The 24,548-nt window shown below is 38.5% G+C and overlaps 3 protein-coding genes across 28 annotated transcripts in view; all 3 read left to right on the top strand.

Annotated features, from left to right (window-relative positions):
* Positions 1 to 11,043, top strand: part of prom1a (prominin 1a) — a 105,374-nt gene extending 94,331 nt beyond the window's left edge. For 5 of the 26 annotated variants that reach the window (XR_015777191.1, XR_015777190.1, XR_015777189.1 and 2 more), the window contains 5 exons: positions 729 to 752; positions 1,168 to 1,236; positions 4,629 to 4,969; positions 5,571 to 5,603; positions 7,380 to 11,043. Coding sequence is in view for 6 of the 26 variants with exons in the window: in XM_088080797.1 (XP_087936923.1) it covers positions 729 to 752; positions 1,168 to 1,236; positions 4,629 to 4,698 (163 nt within the window). In the remaining 20 variants the exon portion in view is untranslated. Of the gene's footprint in view, positions 1 to 389; positions 4,605 to 4,628; positions 4,970 to 5,570; positions 5,608 to 7,379 lie in introns of those variants that run through there. The other 21 variants (XR_015777193.1, XR_015777200.1, XR_015777198.1 and 18 more) reach the window with 18 other exon arrangements.
* Positions 11,044 to 13,658: 2,615 nt separating this feature from the next.
* fgfbp2a (fibroblast growth factor binding protein 2a) lies at positions 13,659 to 16,633 on the top strand. Its single transcript, XM_042492811.2, has 2 exons — positions 13,659 to 14,339; positions 14,558 to 16,633. The coding sequence occupies exon 1, from the start codon at positions 13,681 to 13,683 to the stop codon at positions 14,329 to 14,331; it is 651 nt and encodes a 216-aa protein (XP_042348745.2). The 5' UTR covers positions 13,659 to 13,680; the 3' UTR covers positions 14,332 to 14,339; positions 14,558 to 16,633.
* Positions 16,634 to 17,969: 1,336 nt separating this feature from the next.
* fgfbp1a (fibroblast growth factor binding protein 1a) lies at positions 17,970 to 18,762 on the top strand. The gene has a single exon (XM_042492717.2). The coding sequence runs from the start codon at positions 17,970 to 17,972 to the stop codon at positions 18,600 to 18,602; it is 633 nt and encodes a 210-aa protein (XP_042348651.1). The 3' UTR covers positions 18,603 to 18,762.
* The last annotated feature ends 5,786 nt before the right edge of the window (positions 18,763 to 24,548 follow it).

Below are 24,548 nucleotides of genomic sequence, written 5' to 3'. Positions count from 1 at the left end.
GCTGCTTCCTTATAACCGTACACATTTATTTGATAGTTTGTACTTTATAGGATGAGATACAATGATCTTTAAGACAGTCTGTACTCATTACCATAGATGTTTTATATGCTGTCAGTGGTTGCAGGACATCCTTCCTCAGCTTCTTTCCTACCTGCTTTCTGCACATAATATCTGAGCAAGGCTGCCAATCATAGGGAGGAATTTCACTTTTCAGTTTGTAGTTTGCTAATTCTTTACTTAAGAATTTGAATTTTGCTTGATAATATTTATTTATTTAGATTTTGTTTTATTTACTTTGAAAATTATACGTTTTAGATTCAGTGCAAATAAATAATATTTTTAGGGTTTGTTGTTGATTTTTTTTCTCCTCCCTTTTGTCTTCCTTGTAGTTCCTCTGTTTCTGGGACTTGGCATTTTACTTTGTGATAACCATTTCTACTATTTCCATCTTCCATATCTTTGATTTTTTTGTTTCATTCCTCTCTGTCAAGCACTTGGCACTTTACAAAGAAACGTTGAAGCAGTTGTCAATTTATATTATTTCTTTCACAGACCTTTTTTTCCCTCATTTGATCACGGCTTTACACAAATACAACGTAATGTCTCGATCGGTGGCGTCTCTCGTCATGTGATCTGTGCTGGGTTACAGGCAACTTTCTGGTGCATTTCTATCGCTGAACATTTCAATAACATTTTTATGTTTTGTTTTTTTGTGTGTATCTTTATAGCATTGAGACAATTCCCATGAAAACGTAAGACATTTTACCCACCTCCCTTCTCCCTTTCAACTTCTATCACTCTGTGCTTTTCTCTGGATCGTGTACATAGACTTGTTTACTAAATTATTGGTGCTGGTTTACGTTTTTATGCTTGGAATTGCTCTTATGGGTGGATGGTGTGGCTTCTTGTTGTGTGCTACCTTTGAAAAAGTGCCCCTTACCTTTCACGAAGGGCTCTTGCAATCATTACCTTACAAGTCCACCTGTTTTTTGTAAGTTATAGTGTAAATAAAACACTATGCTTTATACTCAAATATATTTATCTCTTAGCATTCTTCAAAAGTTTGACTACTCCAAAAGAAAATCGTTTTTACTCTAAAACTTTGATCAGCATGTCTCTCACATTACATTTTTCATCCCTTTTTTGTATACGACATTTTGTTTTCAGTATGGAAATTGGTAATAATGGTTATCATAGTGAGAGCTCACAAGGTATCCCAAATCCTATGATGACAAGGTAAACATTAAAATAATCCTGTTACTGCATGTTATGGGACGTGGAGGCATGCCCGGGGATGTAAGCCTTTTCACAAGCAAAGTGACGTGGCTGGACAGAAGTGCATGCCTTTGAGGGGGTTGATTCATTGCACGCACACACATTTTTGGAGGTCAGCTAATTAAACAATAATATGAAAGCTGGCAAGTAATGGTAGCCTTTTTTAGAAAATATACAATATGACATTTAAGTTGTTTTTTGCTTTTGAGGCAAAAAGTAATTTTAACAGAATTAAATAGATTTTTTAAAGAATTTAAAAGAATAGTTTGACAATTTGTTAGATAGGCAACTACACTTCTTTTCCAAACCTTAGATGAAAAGATTGGTACTACTCTCATATCTGTGTGTGAAGTATGGAGCTAGAGTCAAGAGGCAATAAGCCTGGTTTAACGTTAAGCCTGGAAGCAAGAGGAAGAAGCTAACCTGGCTGATTGTTGCCCCTGCCCCTCTGACAGACTGATCCACCACTGCTTTAGTGTCCCATCGTCATCAAGGGAATTTTTCAGCACAAAACTTTTACCTAAAACCGCAGATCTTCATGGTCCCCAGAGGAAGAGTCCTACTGACCTTTGGTGGTTAAATTTGTGGTTTTTGGTAAAATATCATGAGATGAAATACACCTCTGTCTCAGCAAACATTTTGACCTGTCGTAGTAGAAAAAGCACAAGTGACAAGTGTTACTAATGACACTATATGGCTCCGTTCTCTTCGAAGCCTTCCCACTGCACAAAAAAAATGCAAACACCCTCTAACATCTGGCTTTTTAATGCAATGAGAATGCTTGCGATCAGCATTCACACCCGGGTCAAATGACTCTGCAGTAGACACGGGTTTTTATCGCTTAAAACTCTGAGCAGCACCTATGGGAACACATCACCCGAGGGAACGCAGCAATTTCAACTCCTTAACTGGCGAGATGCAATGACGCGCTGTCAATAATTACCCTCAGTCTCCTCCTAAGCAGCTAAAACGCAGATCCAAATACATCTGCACCAAGTTTGAAAGTAAGTAAGTAAGAGATATATGAAATGAAGAAGCAACTGAAAATTTTCCTGCTGCTGTCTACTGTTTACCCATTCTCCTGCCTGTCTGTGACATCACACGGACACACCAACAAAACAACCAACACACACAAAAGCTGACTTGTGTGCTGCAACGTTGTGTTCACAGGCAGTGAGAATGCAGTCTATCGCTTATATTGAGCGGGTTTACCCGTGTTTAAAAAACCTGCATGCACGAGCTAACTAAATGAAATTATGCCATCATTAATTTTATTATTTAAATCTGTGCTTTTCCTTCTGTGACATGTAAAAATGTCTTCTGTGAAAAAGGTTTATTTTTTACACACTTTCACAACACTGACATTTTTTAAATATTGGGCCATCATCAATCTTTATGCCAAGCAAAGCTAACCATGACCTAAGCTCTATATTTAACACACAGAGATGAGATTGGTGTGATTTGCTGCTGTTGTAAATTCATTACTTAATCCATTTCATGTTAAAAACTTTGCTACCATTACTTCTCTCTGTCTTATTGCCAGATGTTCTGCTTTGTGTATTTTTTGGGAATCTATCATGTATCACTAACCTCCTGCATGCTCTGTGTGCGCACTGGGATGGCATGTGATTGAAAAATCTTCCTGTTTCCTCTCATTTAGAGTCAGCCAAAGTCCGATGAATGTACACCTGATCATTTTGTTCAGAGAGAGGCAAGCATGTCAAGCTTTGGTGTGATGCTGCGGATGCTGTTCCTTGATTTTCTTATTAATCTAACAAAATGCCTAACTGCATGTGACGTATTTTTAAGTTGCATTTGGACAACGGTGCATTTGGACAGACAACCTACTATAACAGAAGCTATAGGAAGAAAGCAAAACAGCGAAAGCAGACATCTTTACCTCCACCATTATCATTTTAAACTTATTGAACTTTACATGAATGAAGTTTCATTCCAAAAGACAATATCCAGTTTTTGAGTGAATTGACTTTTTTTCTTGAATTTTTTATGATTTATTTCTGTATTTATTCCTAAAATGGATAGAAAATGTTGGAATGAAACTTAGAAATTATGTCCAAATTCCAGCATGATTTTAAAAAGGGGAAATAAGTAACATATATCCTCTACTGACTTTATCAACAAATTGTTGCTACTGAAACACACTGATTCCTCGGGTTTCTGCCGAATACCCGCACTTTGTCACGCCCCTTGTCATGTGATATTGATGCCAAAGACACTCTTTAGCGTCTTTATTAGACACACTGGGCATTCAACTAAGTCCACAACATAAAGCGAGTCCGCTTAGGAGACTGTGATGTATACCGTTCGGTTATGCATTGCACCACACTCTGGGAGCACCGGGCATACTCTGGGTACAGACAAAGCAGCAGAATGTCAGGCGCAGGGAAAGTGAAGCGTTAATTGCGCTGGATCTATAAGTTTGCATTAACTCACCTCTGATCTGATCGTATCTGCAGATCAACTATCCGACCCCCAACTCAAACTCCTCAAATATCAGCCAAAGAAAAAAAGAATTCATGACCTACACTGAAAAAGGGACGCACACTATTTTTAAAAAATCAATGATGTATTAACTATTGATTTGTCACTTACCTATCTCAAGCACGTGAAACCAAAAGTAAATGTTGTTTTAATATAAGGTTACACAATTACATACCGTCGTTGTGCACCGATGTCACTCGCACAACATATTTACATCACTTTATGTGACATAGTTCTTTTTTTTAACCCAAAAGATTAGTTAACCAAGTAATTTTGTTGTCTAAACCTAACTGCGACCATTTCACAACATAAAACACACGTCACAATGTGTTTCAGATGTGTGTCAGGTATTCGTAAGGGTGCCTAGTGTGTCGCTACGAGACGCCAAAGGGTGTAACAAAGCGTTGGCATTTGACAACCTGGAAGTGAGAACTTGTTGGAACCACATGGGAGTGTGTCAATAACATTTTAATCTTTGATGAAATCATTCTTGCATCGTTGGTTTTGATCAACAACCCAATTAAATCACTATAATATGATCATTATTGTGTGCTTTCATAGAGGAAGAACTGTACTTATGGCCCCTTTAACTGGCCGTATACTTACTTATACTAATCTGGATGTTGCTGAAGCTGTTTTGCTCTCTGCCTCATGAACCGCTCATCCTGCTTCTCTTTGCCGAGTAAAAGAAGAGAAGCAAACAGCGGTTTTTTAGTTCATGTCTGTACTGTTAATGTCATGCCCTGTGTGTGTGTGTGTGTGTGTGTGTGTGTGTGTGTGTGTGTGTGTGTGTGTGTGTGTGTGTGTGTGTGTGTGTGTGTGTGTGTGTGTGTGTGTGTTCCTGTCGGTAGCATCCCTACCTATGACACTATGAACAGGTTCCCGCGGGCCTCGGCTCCTCCGAGGCACATCGACTGGTGACAGAGAGCCGGCTCTTGTTCTGGCTCCTGAAAGGTACTGAAAACCTTCGTGTCAACACCGTTTAATTTGATTTCTTCCTTCCAATCTTAAATCTTTTTTTCCTTTTTTTTTTTGCACAGCTGTTTGTTTGCTGTCACCAGGTCATCTGTCTCTCCTCTATTTTTAATCTTTCTTCATTTTATTTCTTCTTCTAACCAAACTCTTTAACACTTCTTCACAGCCTCTTTTAGTGCTTTTCTGCTCACAGTGACTTTGCAGGAAAACCATCATGGTGAGAACTGCTAATTTTGGAATCACTAACGAACCATAAATGTCTTCCCGGTATTTATGTCTGACTTCTTGTGACTGCTTAGTCAGTTTGTTGTAGAGGAGAGAAGCTGAATGTGCTTATGTGCCCATTTTTTTGCTTTGTTTGATGCTTATTGAGGATAACAATTTGGTTCTAAAAACTGCCTCATTTACAAAACAGTCAGTATTTAAGGACAGACTCTGGTTGTAGTTAATATAATTAATGTCATGTGACATAAAGTCACAGTTTCTCCTGCGTAATATACAGCATTTTGGAATTTAGATTTAAATATCTGGAGGGAAATGCATTTTTCTCAGAGGACAGCAGGTTGTATAAGATTACTATAACAATAGTTAGATTATTCCAGTAGCAAAAAGCCCCATGCAGCCTTTGAATATCCTCCACGGAGCTTCATGAAAGACTGAACTGACTGCACTCTTATGTCTGTTACTTCACAAACCAGCCAGAGCTGCATTAATCTCCTGGGCCATTGAAAAGAAAAAAAGAAACACAGTATGTTTTAAATTATTCACTTAATATTTTATGAATCTAATTCATTTTTCTCCAATATTTGCCTTCCCAGTGCCCTTGAAAACTAGAACTAAAACATACCACAGTAAGTAAGTTTGACTTCTTACTTTTTTACATTTCAGATCGAAGCCATTTAGCTGAATCTGTTGCAAATGATCCGACAGCAGAATAAGTATCCTGGATCAATAGTAAGGCATACAATGGTTCAGAAGCATTGTTGTTAAGATGTCAATTTAACAAGTAATTTACTCTTGTATTGAGTCTGAAAATCTAATTTTCCTTTAAAAAAAAGTGGAAAAAGTCAGCCAAAGGAGAGTTTGTAGCAATTTCACCTGAATGGAGAGTTTTCAGTCTCGAGACAAAGGCTGATCAATACTGTCAGCAAGATGAAAACTTCTGAGCCGAGGTGATGTTTTATTGGACGCAAGGGAGATTATTCCATCACACTCATTTTTTTTAAACTTATTTCATTTTAAGCCTTAAATGAGGATTGATTAGTGCAGGAGTATGTGATGAGTCTGTAATTTCCTGACACTATTATACTAAGTACGAGAGCACTGACAAAAAGAAGAAAAGTTTAGAAAAAGTGGTAGAAGTTGAATTTAAAGGAATACTTCACCCCCAAAATAATCCTTTGTATATCAATCACTCACTTAAAAGTTGACTATATGAAGAAAAAGCGTCAGTTTACAAGCCCTTACACAGCTTGCAGCATAAGCCAAGTCTCATTTATCAAGTCGTGTGTTCTGTACTTCCCAAACACATGCATCTTTTGCCAAGACATCATACTGCCTTAAACACTTCTGCATAACCAATCCAACACAAGGAAGAGTGATGTACCTATGCCGTTTTATTATTTGTGGCAGCCCGCCACAGTATCAGTATTTGCTGATATGTAGTTTGGGTATTCAGATCTACACACACTGGGAGCGCACAGTGTACTCTGGGCACAGATGGCGCTGCAGAACTACGTGTAGTAAAATTGAAACTTCACCATTCATTAATTCTTGAAAACACAGAATGCTCCATTCATCAGAACAACAGCTATCTCATTTTCGCGTTGTCTATCTTTTTTCCATCCTACTTAAGATTAAACTGGCTGTGTTTCGATGGAAACTACGCACCACACTATCCAGCGCTGTGTCAAAAGTTTGCTTTCACTCTCTGCTCTGTAGCAGCGGCACCTCTAATCCATGAATAGGAAATTAGCACGAGCCAAATGCTGGTAAAATACACGAGTGGCTGCTAGATTTGCTTCACTCAGCAGTCAAAAACAACAATGGTAATGTACTGAGAGCCTGGAGGATAAAATCCATCAGCCACAGTGGCAGGCGGACAAAATGTAATGCCCAATCCTAAACTAATCTGATCTCTTCTTACTGATCAAACCGCAAACGAAAGAACCGATCAAATCTCAACCCTGCAACTCAAAGTCAACACACTGCTGCAGAGGAAAAAATCACTCATGAAGAGCTCTGCGTTCAGTAACCTGCAAAAACCCCAGAATTCGGAGAGGGGACAGAATGATCACAAAGGGTTACAAAAACCTTTGATGTAGTTCAGCTTTTGTTAAATTCAGCCCCCATGACTTTAATTCATCAAGCTCTGTTTTTGGATACTTTGTTCACTGCTGAGGCATTTGAGAAAACGAAAAACATTCACTAATTCAATATAACACGGGACGATTAATTGTCAAACAAATGACCATTCTGCGGAGAGTATTTCTTTGAGTTAGCCTAAACTGGTACAAAAGAGGAGCAATGTTTATGTGCAATAATATCTGAAGCAATGTCCCAGTATATTACAGTGTATTTTGGTTGTACTAATCCAAACCTTTTTTTTTGTTCCGTCTATTTTCAAGCTGTTTGTTTCACAACCCTCGGACCAGAAGAAGCTCAATAAAAGCTGGTTTCCTTACAACAGAAGAAGAACACAAAAAGCCCTTTGGGTGTTTTTTTTTTTTTTTTTAACTTTAGTGAACAACTCAACCTCCTCAACCAGGCAGATCACAGCCTCCAGAACGGTTACCTGCTCCCCATCAAAGACACTCTGCCTGCAGGACATCAAACTCTTCTCCCTCAGCATCAATCTGAGCCAGGCTTGTTCTGCTTTTTTATTTCAAAGGACTGCTGTGTCTGCGTTTACATTTGTTCAGACACAAAACCCAGCTGAAAAATACATTCAGCAAGAGGACATGACAATAACTGTGATGCCTGTTCATATTAATGTTTGTGCTTAAGAAGACAGTGGCTGAAAGGTCACTCAAAGGTCATGGCAAGCTGCTAGAAGAAACTTTTTCTCCTGCTCTTAGAACGGATGAATCGCATTCAACACAAGCTAATGCCAGACGTGGCACAGTCTATCAATACATCTGCGAGGAAAGGTGCAAATTAACGTGAAAGTCAATGTGTTAAAAAGCAGCGTTTTGTTGAGAATGGCACATCCTTTTTAACTGCAGCATGTGAGTTAGTGGGTGTGTGTGTTTCATAATGACTGAGAACAGGACGATTTGAACAAGGTAAAAATAGAGAAACAGGTTGGTCCCAGGTGGATTTTTGTGAGAAATTTAGCATGACTTAAAAAGATAAAAAGTGTTTACAGTATCACAAAACATCCAGACATCTTTGCTGGTTTTTGGGCGAATTGCAAATGACTGGTTGCCTTTCAGAAGTATGTTTCACGCTGGTTTTTTTGACAGATATGCTGCTTTTTCAAAGGGAAAATCCACCCATGGATACTCGTTCACTGCTAAAAATCAGTCATGTTATTTTCTGTTTACGTGTTTAAAATATACTCTTTACCTTTTCTTTGTTAGCATACCTGTAATTAATTCATTTGTGTCATCTACATTTAATTTCCTACATTTTCCATAATGCATTTAAACAACCTAAATTCTAGGAATTTTTTTATTCATTTTTTTAAAGGTGAGACAAATGTATCATCACAGCAAAACACCAATACACACCAAGCAGCGGCTAAGTGCAATAATTCATTTATTTTTGCGACTGAGAGGCATGTGTTTCAGGCGGGAAGACATTTTTTGGCAGCTCGCCCTGGGCTGAACCACTGATTGGTGTGTTTTAGGTGTGACATGGCTTGTTGCCGTTTTGCTGTAAACTACGACTTATGCCAATATATTTGTTTCTTTTTAGGGATTACCAATACTGTTTTAACACTGAACAAATTCTTGATTCTAAATTAAGGTTGAATTTTTCAGCCGGTGGCTCCCAAATGTTTAGTTGGTGGTTACCATTAAATTTAAGCAGTTTAGAGTTGCAGCCCCTCCTCACACGGTGTATGGGACCGTGTCCACCAAAGCAGGTTTTTTTTCTGAGGCCAGTGGGACTTTTTTAATGCTTTGCAATGGGAGCACTTTGTATTAATGCTGCGCAACAAAGACCAGCAGCGCGACAAGGCACTGAGCGTCTAATCTGTGCTGAGCGCTGCCAGTTGGGTGTTTATTTTTTCTGAGCACCGAGAGTTGAAAAATGTTAAACTTTGGGCAAAAAAGCTGCGCCTGTCAGCCATTCAATCACAGCGGAGGAGGGACAAATCCTGCAAAGAATCTGTTACATTAACAAATGGTGAATAACAACAGAGCAGACATCATTTACTACACTGTAATATATATTATATAATAGAATTTCAGTGTTTGTGATACTTCTGCTGCGCCTGTCACACACAGTGAAAGGAACGATCATTTTACCCAAATGTTATCACCAATTTTAATGACTGAGTCATTTCTGTGTTGGTGTGAGCAGCATCTGAATGTAAACACGCAAGTCTCCCTGCAGCTCTCCCCAACTGCAGCCCTGTCCTGCGGCACAGAGCGGGTGTACTGTTCGCGGTTGATTAATGCTGTAACTCCGGAGCCCAGGAAATGTTTTTTGCGACAGCCTTAATTTTCTCAAGTGAACCCAGACCTGCGCATTTGTCCTCTTTCCCTGCATGCCTTCATAGTGCCGACACGTAAACTTCACATATATTCGCTATCATTGCAACCAGACACAATCAAAGTGCTCACACTGGAAAAAAAAAACAAACCTGCCTCTGCCAAACTGCTCTCTAACGCTCCCAGTTTCTTAGTCTCCTAAGAAACATTTAGTGTTTTCACCTGGGACAAAAAATAACTTTGGTGGACGCAGGACCTATACGAAGATCAACCAAAGAGTGATTTTCCGTGCACAGATTCATTCACTTAAATACTTTTGACACCTAAAAGTTTAGAAGATATCCAGTGTAAAAAAATGTTCTATTTGCTATCATATCATATTTGGTGCCTTGGCACTATTTGGGGAGTCCCTGGTTGGATATCACTGCTTTACCCAGCTAACAAGCACATTGTAGCTGTGCTGAAAATATCTGTGCCATCCAAACACCACCAACAGGAGCAATCAAAAAATGCATCACCAAATATAGTTTTACCAACAGTGAAACCGTATATGAGGTGGATTTTCCCTTTAATTCGCATGAAGTAAGAGCGTAACTTCTTAAAATGTCACAGTATGACAGAAGTTTTAGGCTTATAGATTGTTCCCTAGGCAATGAACAGATTAACAGAAGCTATCATGTTGAGTCACTAACATGACATTTTTACTGAGATCTTTCTTGCTTTTCATAGTGATGATACGTTTAAAGTGGAGAATACTTTCTCAAGCCAAATTGTTTTTTTTTACTGTAGGTCTCAGGTTTCTTTAGTGGTCTATCACGTATGTGCTTATTTTGTTTCTGCTTTTTAAAACCCCACATTAGCTATGGATACATTTAAGAAAAAGAACTATAAGGAACAAGTGAATGTATTCAAGAGCTTTTTTATTTTGTATAACTGATGACGTTGGCTGAGAAATATGCTGAACTCTTGTCACTAACGCATTGGGCAAGCCAATCCAGTTACCCCCTCGCCTCGCCGCCATGTTTACAGGTTAGATGTGCAGCTGCTGTCGGCTACATACAGTAGTAATGATGGTGAAAAATTAGACAATCCATTCATGGGACAATTCAGACAGTGAAAAAACAGTAGAATGCTTTATGGTTTACAAAACTGATGGTGTTGATGCACAAAGTAAAAAAATAATGTCCATCTTAACAAAGAAAGTTTAAATTTAACACAACTAGCTACCTGAATATGCTAACAAATCATCATGCAAAATATGTTGCATTTAATCTGAAAAAAAAACTCAAGAATGTTAAATAAATGTATACATTTCAATAGCTCCAGTTAGCTATAAGGCCATTTCTTGTTCAGATGGACATTTTCTGAGTATCTGTGTGTGCTCACTTTGACAGGACTATCATTCTTGTCTGCTAGCATCCGGATGTGACCCATCCTGGGGAGAAAAAATGGTCTGAATTTACTTTAAGTGCTTAAACTAGATATTGTGTATCCGAACTTTCAGGACAGATACATCGGTAACTGGTTGGAACTGCGGTGCTCCGAAGTTGGGCACTGATGGAGCCACTGAAGAGGAACTTTTATGTGGTGGTGAAAAGAGAGTGTATAAATTGTGAATAAACTTTGAAATTCAGTTTGGTATTTTACTGTCTTTTTTTAAGTTTTGTTTACACCTTGGTGCCTTTCTAAGAATGCCAAATAGTTTCTGTCATTATAACAATTAATTGAAATATATAATGAAAATATAATATTCCAATCACAGGAGCTGCGATTTTTTTGATAAAAAGCAACTACTGTAGCACTGACAATATCAGTAAAAAAAAATATCAATATAATTTTTTCATCCCAAATATGTGATGCATTTTTTGGTAACATGCTTTTAATTTGGGAAAATACTCCAGTTTAATCCAAATAGTAGACAGATTTAAGGGTTGTATTAATGATTTTAAAACATTGCACACATGCTTGAATAGCAATAATGGCAAATAACATATAAATAAAGCTATATTAATTAAAATAGTTTGTTGATGAAAAGTCAGTGTATGATAGCTGTTAATGGGTTTATACAAAACAAATGTCATGATGGAAGAAATACTCAAGTAAAAAAGTACCAAAAATAAGTAAGTTCAAATTTTGCAGAAAAAATTGCCCCATTAGAAATAATATATATTATTTCATTAGATTATTATTATTGATGCATCAAAGAGTGCATCACTTTAATATTACTGCTAGTAAATGTTATATTTTATATTGATTTATCTATATTAATCTGAATCTGAAAAGTAATTTAAGTTATAAAAAGTACTAAAGCAAAAACCACAATATTGCATTTCAATTTTAGTAGCATATAAATATAAAGCAGCAGGAAATGGAAATACTCAAATAAAGAATATGTACTACACCTTACTATACAGTACATATACCTCAAAACTGTACGAATGTAGAGAACGTGATGTACCTTAGTTTCCTCTGCTGGTAACATAAGACATCTTGCGCATGGTGTATTTTAATTCTTTAACACACGACTGCACATTCCTATGTGGTGCTGACACTGCTGGCCAGAGCCCACTGGTTGCGTTACTGGTCAGCTATTTTCAATAGGTGATGATTATCTCCTTCCATAAGCTTCGTTCTGAGGTTTTCTCAGGCACCAAACAGTATCTGAATAAACACCAGCAGCAAAACCACATTCTAACTCATTGCTACTTCTGAATAAGCTCGTACAAAAGACAGATGAGAACACAAAAATCCCCTAAAAAAACAGAAGCAGTGGTTCAGAGAAAAATCTGTTTTTTGGGGTGTGTTTACTTGAACATCAAACACTGTGTTTAAATGGTTATTTCCGAGATAGTGAAGAAGTTGTACATTACTGTATGTACAATCTGTCTTTAGCTTGATGGTTAGAGCCACTGACCTATGTAACTATAGTATGCACTTTAAGGGGCTCTGGAGAAAAGTATTCACAAATTTAACTGCATAACACTTCAGGAGGAAAACTCACTAGCCCAGAGAGATAGCAAAGAAAATACTACATAATACTCTACATTATACTGTATATATATTTTTTAATTTCAATGGCTTCTTATTAATTCTTCAATCTATTATTAGAGCTCCACACAGCTTTTTATCTTGTATGTGTCTTGTTTTTTATTCAAATGTCTTTATTTCATTGATATTTCCCACTTTATAATAAGTGTTTTGCCCCATATTCTGAGCTGCCACATACACTTGCCCATAACAGACATAAATAAAGCTGTATAGTACATAATAGCATGCACACCAGTGGACAGCATGCTCCTCATTTACACAGTGAGATATCTACAGCAGACAAAGTGTGAATATGCTGCAATCTCAGGGGAGCACTAACACTCCTGGTGCAGAGAGGACTTTAATGAGAAGCACTGCTGATTTTGCAGCAGCTTCAGAATTTCATAACAAAAAATGACCAAAAACTTCATCCTAGAATTGTGACAAAATTATGGAATCAAATAAACATCAATTTCACTGTTGAACAGTTATGGAAAGTAACTAAGTACATTTACTCAGGTACTTCACCAAAGTGCAATTTTGAGGTGCTTTTACTTTACCTGAGAATTTGAATTTTATGCTGCTTTTATGCAGACATTTCTTGTTCTGTCTTAATTGGCACAATTACTCACTACACTGAACTTGGTCCATAAGTGAGTGATTTCTACTCACGTTTTTTCGTGGTTGTGCAGTCGTTTGTGTTTATTTTTGGGAGGGAAATGATAGGCTGAGCTGCATGGCAGTGGGCTCTGACTAGCTTTTAAAACAAGAAAGAACTTGAAGGATTCAGGAGGCTTGTTTACATGTGTATATTCCCAGACATGCCACATTTTGTTTTAATTGAGATGTTCTCAGCAGACACAAGAAAATTATCGAAAACTATTTTTGTGTGACTGTATAGACCCTCTGGCAACCGAAATGCATCAGACTGTTTGCTACAAAGAGTTTCAAGAGATGCAATTGATATAATTCAGTTCTTTGGGAATTCTTTATGTGTAACTTTTTGTCGTCTCGTTACATAACACCTGGATAAACATAAGCATCACTGTAAGCATGTCACGTGACTTTTGCCCACTCCAGACAGCAATAACTGATCCTCCTCCCGTAAAGTTTTCCTTAGTGTGACTTAGTTTTTTGTTACATGAATTCCTTCTTTGTCTGCTCAGCCAATAAATAGCAGGAGGGACCCTCAGCTCGAGCAGTCTCACTCTCCTCCTCGTACACTCAGCAACCAGCTGACACCATGTGGACCCAGGACAGCGCTCTGCTGCTGCTGCTCGCCTGCTGCCTTTGGTCAGCGGACGCTCAGGGTGACAGGAGACAAAGCATCTGGGATGATCCCATCAAATTCAGCACCAAGGCCAAGGACGTGTGCACCATGATCATCACCGGTTACAGGGAATACACCAGGCTGAGGCTGTCCTGCCAGAGCAACAAGCGCTCCTATTGGTGTGAATACATCGGAAAGCCTTACACCTGCCGCCCCTACAACAAAAACCCCCGTCACTACTTCGTCCAGATGATGTGGGGCCTCAGGAAGCTCCACAACGCCTGCCAGGCGCCAAAGCAGATCAAACCATTCATGTGCAGGAAGGCATCTGATGACTCTCAAATGGTATTCTCATCCGCTTCTTTCTCCCAGTCAACGGCAGAGGCTTCCACAGGGACAGGAGCGAAACCAGCAGAACAGCCTGCCAGACCTCCACCACGTCCTGCACCCACGAGGCCTGACTCTGGGAGACAAGTCCCGCCAGGAGTAAGGACCACTCAAAGAGCCAGTCCACAAACAACGCCACCTCCTGTCGAGAGCAACGCTAAGAGGATAGCTCGGCAGTACTGCTGGAGGTCACTTCAAGGCATCTGCGCCTACTTCATCGGTTTGTTTCGAAAATAACGAGGAAGGTGAGCAGCAGAGCTGGCCTCTTCATTAACACGCAGCTTTTATTATGTTATCTTATGACTAATATAAGAGTACCGTGGTGAAGAGGAATAAGGGATCCTGTATATTTAAAACCAAGTTTGCCTCCAGCGTTCATTTACTTTTCTCTTTTCTTTGCTCAAATATTACTGATGCACATAATTTAAAACTGTATGCATTCCCTCTTCTGTTATATCCACAGATTTACAAGTCTGATGAAGATAACTTCTGATGTCTGATGAAAGCCCTTGGAGGGAAATCCTACACCAGCAGCTTTTACATTTTGGGAGAAGAACTGCAGCACTCTCTTCAGGGGAAGAGATGGTACTGCTGTGACGTCCAGAGATTTTTCTGTGAACTTTCCATGCATCATCCTCCAAATGTCACGTGAAAAAAAACTACCTGTTATTACTAAGAGGGTTTACACAAAAGGCTATGAAACACATGTTTGAAATGGTAAAAGTACTCCTACTAGAGAGTTTCTGCAGCTGTACACACCTTTATATCGATATACAGGCCTGGGACAAGAGAGACAAACAAATTATTGCTGTCACTTATTTGTATTTATGTTTTTGTTCTTGTATATAATCTTCTTGCATTACCTAATATCACCTCAAATATTACATTATTGGATATTTCTTTCGTTTTCATTTTTTTTTTTGGTCTGATGATTTTTGCTCTGGTGTATTTCAAAGAAAGGTTTAATAAATGTGAAACATATTTTATAAACTAAATAAATATTATTCTTTATCATTTTGTGTTGATGAGCAAGATGTAATTACTCCTTCCTGATGAAAAATAACTCAAAAAATACTGAACAAAAGTTCAGATCAAAAACAGCTGCTATACAATATTAGTCTTGTGATACCTGCTATACCATATTGAACCACTGGGTGACGCTACTGTTTAAATTAAACAGACCACTGAGTTCACTCACTGATTTTCAGGGATTTTCTCCTGCAGGGACATCTGGCTCGTTTCAAGATATTTCAAGTAATTTTATTTTTGGCATACTGTACTAACAGATGGTGCAATGAAGGTTTTTAAAAGACTCAGTTATTTGCATTTGTTTGAAATTAATACCTTAAAAGTAGGGTTATCGCAGAAGCAGGTGGGATTTCTTAAAGCAGGCAGCACAATCTGCCAAAACAGATTATTTTTAGTCCTGTCTTCAATGACTGCAAGTTCATACACAAGTACAAGTTTTAAGTCTTTGCTTAAATTAAATCCGTTTTGACTAAAGAACTAAAAAGGAGAGAAATTAGATGTCAATCAATCACTTATTTGTCTCTTGAAATCATTCATGGTCTAACTCAAATGCGATCCTGTCAGCTCTTTTAACATATGCACTGTATTAAGTCCTTTTTTTACCTCTTCTTACATGGTGGGATGCTTTTTTATGATTGTCTGTGTTTTCAGACGAGCTGCAGCATGTGTTTATAGGTTCCAAGTTTACGGTTGTGGAATGATTTAACTGTAGTTTTGGGTACAGTTGCTTTTGTTGTTTTATTAATGAAATGCACCAAAGACTCAGTAAATTCATTGGTTTCATAGGTGAAGTTGAAGTTTGTATCCTGGAATGTGCTACACACTCTGACTGGCTCGATCTCATGCGTCATAGTTTGTTTACATATCTCGTCACCAATCAACACCGCCGTACGGTTGCTCCGTGCGAACATGCGCAACGCCGTTCTGCAGCCACCCCTAAGCGGCTGCCTCTAAGGAGCACTGCTGTGATCTTGAGCAGGAACAGGACAGCACCTCACATTCACACTGATGTACCAGTCCTATTTTGCCATATAACACACGTCTACTCCCCTTAAACAGTCTCCTGTTTGAGTGTCGCTGTCCTGGATTTAGCCATGTTTCCTCTGAATAGAATATTAAAGTTTCTGATATCCCGTTGGAAACTGATGCGACACAGAGGTCATCCAGTTAATTATCCAATGCCTGTACAATGACTAGCAGCATGCAAGTTCAGACGGTGCTCATTCTTCTCCATCTTTTCCTCGACAATTAAAAACCTCAACCTGGCTAGCAAGCAGGGTCACAGAAGGAGAGTTTCCAGACTGGTGAGTTGATTTCCTCATCCCACCATCAAACACCAACCCAAAAAAGCACCACCAACACTTGCAAGTACAAGTTATATATAGTCTTGCTTAATGCCTTTCACTTGGTCTGATCCCCCCAAATCAGATGAAACAAATTCAGCACACAGACTGGAAGAGCCGGTGTTTTCATATTTACAGGCACAGTTCTACAATGAGGCGAAGTCTAAGTTATTTTGTGGTTATGGTTGCCACTAGGGCCAGATCAGCAAAGACAAAGAGACAAATTGACCAAAGTGAAAGTCCCCTGAAGTTGCTTTTCAATGACTTTATCACACTGTTGCTGGTTATTAAGCAGATTTTGATGTCAGTGGTATTATTTAATTTAATTTACTAAATAATTTGATTTAACTTGTTTAACCAACTGCATGACAAGCTTCAACGATGGCAATAATCTGTATTTACAAGCTTAATCAAAATAACAAAAATGATTTCACAGGCAGTGATTTGACTACCCTTTCATTGGCTGGCTGCTATGAACTCAACAAACTTTGTAAGCCCTCCAATCATGCGTGTGTGTGTGTGTGTGTGTTTGTGTGTGAGGGGGAGGGCTGTATTGCAGCAGCGTACTGAAGCTGCAGGTAGAGTAAAGACGACTCTCAGGTGTCTGGACTGTAAACCCAAAATTTATCCCTGAAAACTTCAGGTAAGTTATCGCTGACTCATCTGATCTCAGACTCTAATGATTCCTGAATACTAACCACTCTGATATTATAATAAATGAGGACTTAAAGTCTGCATGTATTTGCTGTGGCTTACTTTCATACTTTGCACACGCTAATTGCACTAATTCCAGCATATTTACATCGATGCTTACTGCTGATATGTTGATTAATGAGCACTGTCCTAACTCAATAAACTGAATTAATTTAATTTAATTTTTATATGCAGTAAAACCTTAAAGTCATTACATCTCTGCAGTAATTTAAAGGACTCTTTATGATACATAACTTATTAAATTCCTCATTATGTCCCTATAAACATGTCTTCACTTGGAGGAGTTGTATTGTGTTGTCATTTCTTTACTTTCTAAAGCCTGCTATATTCACGTCACACTCCGACTGTTTCATCTTATAAACCAAGGATTAATTCTTTGTTTGGCTCGGCTTTTTATTAAATTTGGGGCTATTTATTCATTTCTTTCATCACACTGTAAGTTTTTATTCCTCTTTTTATTCTTATTTATTCCTTAAAAGCCTATTTTCATCTTTCATTCTGTTAATTTGTATGTGACGTTTTATATTCAATGTTTCTTTTATATTTTGTCTTTATGTCAAACTGCTTTGAAAAGATGCTATTCTGAACAAGCTGTGTTGTTTTTTTTTTGTTTAAGAGTCACTATCTAAAGCTTGGAGTGCACCAATAGTATTTCTGTAGGAAAATTAGTCATTTCAGTCCAAAACATGCGTCTAAAAGGGGATTATGATTCCTTTTAAGAGGGAAAAAGGGGATTTAAAATATCTAAATCCTGATTTATCCTCTTGCAGGGTGTTTCGTGCTGGTTTCATGGCTTTTTTTACCAATGTCACCATCCTGCTGGTCCTAGCGTGTATTTCCCATCAGCTGGTGTTGAGCAGCTGCCAGAAGAGCCATGGGCGAAAGGGGAGAGGCGTGGACAGAGGACAACACAAGGACAGGCCAGGGCTGAAAGTGGGCCGCCAACCCAAATCTGTCTCTTCGCAGCCCATTAAAGGCAAAATGGTCTCCAAAGACAAGTCAGAGTGCACCTGGGCAGCAACAGGTGAGGGTCTCTTCATCCTTGGTATCACCTGCAAGAAGATGGACAGGAGCTACAGCTGTGAATATGTCGCCAGACTGGATCTTTGTCCCCAGTATGCCTCCAATGTCCGGCTTTACTGGAAGCAAATCGCCAGGGCACTGAGGAAGCAAAAGAGTTTGTGCCAGGACAGTCGTGCGTTGATCAAGGCGGGAGTGTGCAGGAGAGCTGCCAGAGATGCTCATTTCAGACTCCGTAATGCACAGAGGAAGACTGATCCACCTTCCACTCCACCACCATCTCCCCGAGCTGTCAAATCCTGTCAACCTAATAACAGGAAACTGGCTGAGGAGCACTGCCACGACTCCTGGTCGAGTTTCTGCACATTCTTTTTCACGATGCTGCAGGATTATGATTGCTGATCCAGAAACAGTGGAGACTAAAATCAATTCAGCTCTCTTTGCTGTCACATTAACACTTGTCTCATTAGATATTCTTCATAGATGCCACTAAAGAAGTATTTCTCCACGTTGTTAACAGCCATTCTACCTTCAATAAACACTTTTTCTATCTATTCTTTAATGCTGCTCTGTGATTTGTCGATTTAGGAAGAAATTTACTTTGGTGATAACTTGCTATTGATAAATTTGTTTCGTCTTGAGGAGAAAGACAAGGAAATCCTGTCATGTCATTTTAACACTTTGAAACCTGGATTTCTTCTTTTCAAATGTGTGTTCACAGTCTTACTGAAAGTATTTGCAGGGGAGATTAGGAGTTTGAGCATGTTGGGTATTGACACAGTAATTTAACCGGAGGGAGTGTGATTTTTAGAAAGGCTTGGCCTGCATACTTTGGCACTGACGAGCCTCTAAATCAACACATGTTCAATGTGCAAAATCAAAGGGCAGCAGGGTCGTATCAGATAATACTATCAACAAAGGATATTTGGCAGATTTAACAGAAGATGCATTATGGCTGGCATTCATAATAGGATTATTCGACATTTCTGCCTCATTTCAGTTTCAAAACATACACTTGATTCATGCACTAAAATGACAAGTTGGGTGAAACATCTTTAGCATTCATTAGTTGAAATCACTAATGTTCAGAGGTAAAATGAGAGCGGCTACATGACAGTCCAGGGTGTAGGATTTAGGGGAAAATATTTAGAGAAATTAAATATAATAAGTATGTTTTTTTGGTGTATAATCACCTGAAAATAAGAACTGTTGTGTTTCTGTCACTTTAGAATGAGCTGTTTTTTACCTACACAGGTGGCAGGTCCTCATCCATGGATATCACTATGTTGCCATGTTTCTACAGAACAGACAAACCTAACACTGATTCTAGATAGGACCATTCATATTTTTGCATCGGCCACAGTGATTAGCAACCCCTCCATGACGAGAGCATCTGACAAACAGATTTTCTTTTTCTGTAAGACTGTTTTCCTCATTGTTTTACTGGTTTAAATCAGCGCGTTTGTTTGTTTTGGAGAGGAAGACACCTCTGGATATATGGCTCATGGTAAAAAAACCTCCTGAACATCTGCATCTTAAGTTATCAGATAACAAATGGGAGCTCACATTAGCAGATGCTGGGCCTGCGTCCCATCTGCAATGTGCCGAAAAGCTTTGGAGAAACACTGATTTGAAACTGCTTTATTCAGTGTTTTTACCAGTTTTAATTAGGGCTACCCCTTTAAAGTTGGAGATCTGATTCATCAGTCGGCAACCCCTCAGTTGACTGAGACTGCTTCAAGACAAGCAGTCGTTTTTTGTGATTTTTGCTAGTCAGTGTGCTATGCAGAGTACTTCTGTGGATGTTTTGGTCTCCAGATGTTGCAGAATGTGCTCTTGACTTCAACAATATAGCATGGAGGAGTAGATAGGCTACTTGACACGAAAGAAGAGAGAGACTGCTCTTTTGTTTAGAAGTGATGAGATTACAGCTCACAGCAAGTTAATACAGGATCAGAGAGCAGAGTGATCTGTACGGAGGTGATTCGAAACTACAGCAACAAAGCTACATCAATTCAATATCGGCATAAAATGCCCCCCAAAAAACGGAGAGGGTCAAGTGGCCAGTTTTGCCAGTGGACGCTGGAAGAAAATCTCATGGATCTCTTCTTTCATTTGAGCTATTCTGTGTTTTCAGAGTCTTTGTACAAAATATTCTGTGGGTCTTGAAAGATGACTCAAATTGGCCAGAAAAGCTGGCACAAGCCACTTTTCATTATACAATAGGGCTGGCACTCAATGAGTTAATGGTCAGGGTCTGGAGCTCTGCAAAAGCCCTGCTTTATGTGTGTCTGTGAGGGGCAGAGAACCATAGAAGAGAGCAAGAGAACCGAAACGCTGGTATAAAAACAACCTGACAATTTATACTCAATGTTCAGGATATAGTTATTTTGTACTGTATATAGCACAAGGATCAAGCTGCGATACCTCAAGTGTATTGGATATACATGGGCCACCCCTACTGTGACACACAACTAAATACCCTACATCTTACACACTGGACCTTTATGTAAAATACTGCAATACAACATTATTAAAACACTCCATAAAGATACAAAGTTCATTTTGTAACACCCACTCACTGCTAGAAAAACAGCTGTTGTTATGTTTTCTCCCTGAGGTTAACAGGACAAATTGCTGATAATGTGATGTGATATCAGGTCAGGATTTAACCAAATCATCAGCAGCAAACACAAAGTGTCAGTATACTAATGTTCAGCAATCATAAAGATATTTTTACATAACAGGCAGACAGAACTTTTTTCCGCCCATAGCAGCTCCAGCAGACCAGAACAGGGCCGTCTCAGCACACGCTGTGATTTGAGAACAGGGAATGACTATCATTTTTCTTGATGATTCCAGCTTCATCTCCTGCTGTAACATAATACATTACCCACGACTGAAATCCATCTAATTCACAGATTCTCAGCAGGTTGCACTGTGGGCCATGTAGGAAACCCCTTAATGTCAAATGAGGCAGACAGAGGTGTGGCTGCAACAAAAAGTAAATTAGAGGGCGGTCACAACATAACTGCAGGAATGCAGTGGATGTAGAAGTATATTTAGGGAGGAGTTTTCCCTTAAAGCAAGATTTTTAAACACCAGCTGCTGAAGACTAGACTTTGATTCTGGAGGGCAACTTGTAAAGCGTAATGCAAGGCACACACTCACTGAAAACATTTAAATGCCAGAAAAGCACCTGCTAATCTAACAACTTTAATACTTTGAATAAAAAATTCAAAGACCAACTGCAGTGTTAAAGCTGTTGAAATCAGTTTCACGTAACTGTCCTTTCAAATACAAGCAACACACAAAAACAATGTCTCTGGCCATGTATAGGAGAATGTCGGGATTATTTTAAAATTGCGTTTAAGTAGTTTTTATATGACAATATGCAATCATTCTAATGCCTCAGCTTTACCCAAATTCACATTACAAAGCTCACGTATGTCCCCCAGATGTTCAGAACAGAAACTAAAGTATGGCCACACACTAAATCAATCGCTGCCCAACAGCACGAGTTTAGAGACCCGTTCATGGGGAAAAAGCAGTGAAATCTACCCTTTTTGCATTTTCACAAAGAGAATAGAGGTTTCACAAATCTGTACGTGTGTTGTCAGTGTGTAATGTTTAGCCTCTCTCAAATAATGCAGTCCATGTTTGGCATGTCTAATTGGTTTTGACAGAGACCCGGTCCAATGTGGTCTATATTTGGAAAAAAAGCAGTGAAATCTTCCTGCATTTTTACAACTTTAGCCTCTCTAGGATAATCTAGTCCAGATTTGACCTAGGTATAGTGGTTTACAACAGAGGTCTGGTCTAATGTGGTCTATAAGAGAAAAAAAGCTGTTAAATCTACCTTTTTAGAGTTTTCACAAATCTTAAATCTGTTTTTAGAAAACATTTGGCCCCTCTAGGATAATCTTGTCCAGATTTGACTTGTCTAAGTATAACGGTTTTGACAGAGACCTGGTCCAAAGTGGTCCATAATTGAAAAAGCAGCGAAATCTTATTTTTCCCTTTTACAAGATTCAAGTTTCAACACATGGGTTTCAGAAATCGTCGGGGCTTTACTGTTTTTTTCAACATGCCTTCACAACAGTTAGAGGTAACATCGGTCGCCAAGCAAGTTACTTTTCTCTGAACTGTTTCTTTACTACTGAATCAGAAGCAAACTTCAGCGTCTTTGACGTTACTTTCTGTCTCAGTGAGTGGGGGTCACTCGTGCACATTGGCATTTTTTGGTGGTAAAAATTACTAACTTTGAGCAAACGCCAAATCATACAATATAACACAAGCTATATCACATAACTCAACACGATTTAACACAGGTGGTAACCCGACATGACATTACCTGTCCTCCTCGGTGTTGTCGGTCGGCTCAGTCCACTTTGAACGCGTCGGTTATCCGGGTAGCTCATGATCTGTTAGCCGAAGATATTTTCAAGCGGTCCTTCTGCTTCCGTGTTTAGTAATCCTCCCAGAAAACAGCTCGAGATCCTGAAAGTCTGCTCTTGATCACGAAGTACCACCCTCTCCAAAAAACGCAAAAGATAAACACTATCCTCTCACAAACTTACGTTAGCTAGCCGTTAGCTATTTTGTACTCGAAGAACCACTCCACTTTAACTCGGATTATTTACACCAGTTTGGATTATAAAAGAGTCTCGCAGCTGGTGGGCACTGAAGAGTTTAATCTTTAGTTTTTCTTCAAAAAGTAAACTTTAAATTAAGTCTGTGAGAGATAATCCGCACCGTTCACGGTAACAGCTAACGGCTAACAGCTACCAGACACTAGCAACACTAACAGCCAATCAGACTGCAGCGGCCGTAACGGCAATCCGCTCTGGGCATGCGCACTGTTGATTTCCCACACTACGGGCACTTGACGTTGTGCGCGTGCAGGGTCTCTCGAGTCAATGCCTTCTTAACAATATAATACCTTAAAATTTTTAACCCTTGGGCCTGCTTTAATATCACACACACAAAAAGCTTAAAAGAATATTAATATTATTAATATTATTTTCTACTTTCATTGAGTAAAATCTAACTAAAATCAGCCCTTATCATAAATATTCATTAATTTTCAGAATTTTAATCTTTTATATGATAGTTTTTTTTGTCATGATGCTATTATGTTATTAGATTAAAAAAATAAACACCCCAAAATGAATTATTTCTTATATGCTACATTCTAAGTAGATTTTTTTATCATCACAGCTTTTATGTCAATAAGAAGCAACAAGGATTTTTGTACATTATTTTTTGTGCGGTGTCAAATACTCCCACTTTGCAGAAAATTTGGTATTCAAAATCAAGCTATAAAATATATTACACATTAATATGATTTCCTACTTTCAGTGACTTTATTTTGTAGTCAACATCAGTCCGATTCATAAATATCAAATATTTTTTAATTTTTCGAATTTTAAATGCCAGGTTTTTGTTGTGATGCCACTTTGTTTTTACATGAAAAAAGAAAATTCACTGTACTACATGCAAAGTAGATTATTATATTATTATTGTTTAACAATATATAATAAAATGCATAAAATAATATTTAGAATAATCAAAACTGAATATTTAAAATTATTTTACAGAATGATAATTTTTAAGCACCTTTCTTCGGGTCTCTCTTTTTTTCTTTTTCTTTTTTTACTTCCCTGTATTTTTTATGTTTGTTTTATATTTGCTAATTTTTGGGGTATTTTTCTTATACTTTTTACTTTTTTTGTTTTTGCTTTTTTGTTGTTAAAATCTGGGTCATTTCCTCTTCAGTTGCTCATTGCCATCTTCCCTTGTTTTCTGAGAAAAATCAAGCCAACTTTCCGAGGTTTCAAAGGGTTAAAGCTCAGCCAAAGCATCCTTCCTCACTGGGCTCTGGGTGTCCTGGACTGACGGTGGCCTGACCGCCTGTGCCTCCTGATTGGCTGAGAGATGTGGGCCTTGGTGAAACTGAAAGTAAGGAGAACACACACCCCGGCACTACTGACGCTAAGGAGATTTGGCACTGTGTGTGTGTTTGGGTACAACCGGGCTTACACACTCCTATGAATGCCTTTGTATGTGTGTGAAAGGCCATAAAGAGCTTTAAACTCAGACAAAGAGCTGAAGGGAATTAATGAAACACCACAAGCATCACATTGTTAGTGTGAAACGAGAGTGTGTGGAGCCGGTGGTCGATCTGAACAAAGCAGCATCGACCAGGTCTAAATCTAAAATATATGGCCTGTATTGACATTATACATGACATATTTAAGATGGAAGGGATTACTTTTGCTATTTGACTGCAACAGAACAAGTTCTTAAAAAGATTATAGAGTATATTACACCTGTATATTCTTCATT

Source organism: Plectropomus leopardus, chromosome 8, assembly GCF_026936395.1.
Source record: "Plectropomus leopardus strain MGB_pleo_1.0 chromosome 8, ASM2693639v1, whole genome shotgun sequence".
NCBI classification, from domain to species: Eukaryota; Metazoa; Chordata; class Actinopteri; order Perciformes; family Serranidae; genus Plectropomus; species Plectropomus leopardus.
Note: the sequence above shows the minus strand (reverse complement) of the source record. Positions and strands in the feature narration are given on the sequence as shown.

What these genes read in the sequence shown, in the direction of transcription:
- fgfbp2a (XM_042492811.2), top strand. Translation starts at nt 13,681, where the DNA reads ATGTGGACCCAGGACAGCGCTCTGCTGCTGCTGCTCGCCTGCTGCCTT.
- fgfbp1a (XM_042492717.2), top strand. Translation starts at nt 17,970, where the DNA reads ATGGCTTTTTTTACCAATGTCACCATCCTGCTGGTCCTAGCGTGTATT.